General features: G+C 55.1%; 1 protein-coding gene across 1 annotated transcript in view; it reads left to right on the top strand.

Annotated features, from left to right (window-relative positions):
* Positions 1-2,158, top strand: part of LOC103463242 (myomegalin-like) — a 39,297-nt gene that overhangs the window by 16,873 nt on the left and 20,266 nt on the right. Inside the window, exons 10-14 of the mRNA XM_017304244.1 lie at positions 307-440; positions 558-813; positions 1,409-1,511; positions 1,595-1,711; positions 2,074-2,151. Coding sequence (XP_017159733.1) covers positions 307-440; positions 558-813; positions 1,409-1,511; positions 1,595-1,711; positions 2,074-2,151 — 688 coding nt within the window. The remainder of the gene's footprint in view (positions 1-306; positions 441-557; positions 814-1,408; positions 1,512-1,594; positions 1,712-2,073; positions 2,152-2,158) is intronic.

A 2,158-nucleotide genomic window follows, 5' to 3' on the forward strand; every position in this document is an offset into this window, starting at 1 on the left:
TGTAGCCCTTTAGCTTCAGCTAAATGCTGTGTTGGTGTAGCGCTTTAGCGTTAGCTTCAGCTAAACGCTGTGTTGGTGTAGCGCTTTAGCTTCAGCTAAATGCTGTCTTGGTGTAGCGCTTTAGCTTCAGCTAAATGCTGTCTTGGTGTAGCGCTTTAGCATTAGCTTCAGCTAAATGCTGTGTTGGTGTAGCGCTTTAGCGTTAGCGTATCTAGTGAATGGTTAGTGCTTTAGGGTTAGCCGTGGCTAGTTGTTAGCCTCCTCGTTGCCGTTAGCTGTGATATTTTGCTCGTTTCTTGCTAACAGGGTCGGCAGCTGGAGGCTGAAGGGCTGATGGAGGTCAAGCAGCTGGTGGAGCAGAAGCAGCTGGTGGACAGAGAGCTGGCGGAGCTGAAGGCTCAGCTGGAGAAGGCCGGCTTCTCTTCGCTGTCCCAGATGAGGTGAGGCGCTCCGCGACCCGCCGAGCAGCCGCTCCAGGAATCGACCCAGCGGCTCCAGGAAGCGCTAGCAGGTTAGCTTGGCGATTCTCAGTTTGACTCTCCTGGCGCCTCTTCAAGGAGAGCTTTGTTCAGCCTGCGATCGGAGAACGAGGACTTGAAGCTCCAGCTGGCTGGCGGCGGGCAGGCCGTGGAGGAAGAGGAGGAGGAGGAAGAGGAGGAGGAGGAGGAGGAAGAGGAGGAAGAGGAGCAGAGCTCTGGGATGTGGGAAGCCTGGGATGGAGATCTGTCCCTGTCTGACGTCAGGACTCGTAGCCACGGCGACCAGAAGACAGAGGAGGGCGACGGAGCCGAGACGCTCACCGGCTCCTCACAGGTAGGACCGGAACACGGTCACCATGGCAACCAGTGGCTTTAAAGGGCCAGCGTCACGTTTCGTGGCACAATGCAGAAACTGTGTTAACAATAAATGCGTCACGTTTTACCAAATATCTCCAGTCTGAACAAACTTCTTTTATTTACTGCAGCAGCTTAAAACTATAAGAAATGAACAATAAACGACCAAAAATAATAAAAACGCAGTGGAAAAGTGAACATCATCATTCAAACTTCCTGATTGGGTCTCTGTCACTTTAAGAAACTCTTCCTGAAGCTCCGCCTCCAGGAAGTCATCCCAACATGGCTCCTCTTAGCCCAGCTGCTGAGAGGGGGAGGGGCTTCACCTGGAAGGCGGGGCTTGGCCCCCCCGGGCGGTTTAACAGCTGAACGGTTGCCATGGAGATTAAAGGGTTTCTCAAACATAAATGAATCAAAACATCAGGTTTTATTTTTATGAGGGAAAAACAGGAAGATACAAAGATTACATGTTAGAAGACACTGGCCCTTTAAGGAGCCAGTGCAGATACTGGGAGGACTGGTCTGAAGTCAGGAAGGACAGCAGCCATCTTGTTTCTCCCCCTGCCTGTATCCAGGACGACGAGCCGGCCAATCAGCAGCGGCGGCCGGACGTCTCGCCCTCAGCGGCCTGTGGGAAGACGGTCCGTCTGCGGCTGCAGGACTACAGAGAGCAGCTGGGTGAGCGCAGACGCAGCCGCTGCTGCAGACGCAGCCGCTGCTGCAGCCGCAGCGCATCAGGTGACCCGTTTGTCCCTCTGCAGCAGAAACAGCCGTGCAGCAGGACAGCAAGCTGGTCCAGGTGGACCTGCAGGATCTGGGCTATGAGACCTGCGGCCGCAGCGAGAACGAGGCGGACAGGGAGGAGGCCAGCAGCCCAGGTAGGGCTGGGGGTCACTGGGGGTCACTGGGGGTCACTGGGGTCACCGGATCAGGCCGAACACCTTCAGCTTTACTTGTAGTTCAGTCAAACAGCCAGCAGGGGGCAGCAGAGGGCCTGGTCTTTAGCCTGAAGCAGCTTCAGTCGTGTTTAACCAGCCTAACTAGTTACGATAACCACCTAGTCACCCAGCTGAGCCTCCCAGTTTGTTCTGGTTAGCTCCAGGTCGCTAACTGGGATCACTGGATAATCCAGAATGTTGAATTCAGATTAGCATGAATCCAACCTGTTGAGATAATCTCTGTAATCTGAACTGTGATTCTCCACAAGACGCCATGATGCTGATGCTGCTGCGTGTTTCAGAGTTCGACGACCTGGAGATGTGCACGTCTCTGGACCTGGGCTCCCAGTGGCGGCCCGGCGGCGCCGCCCGGCCCGGCGGTTCCCC

This window comes from Poecilia reticulata, linkage group LG4 (assembly GCF_000633615.1).
Source record: "Poecilia reticulata strain Guanapo linkage group LG4, Guppy_female_1.0+MT, whole genome shotgun sequence".
Classification (NCBI taxonomy): Eukaryota; Metazoa; Chordata; class Actinopteri; order Cyprinodontiformes; family Poeciliidae; genus Poecilia; species Poecilia reticulata.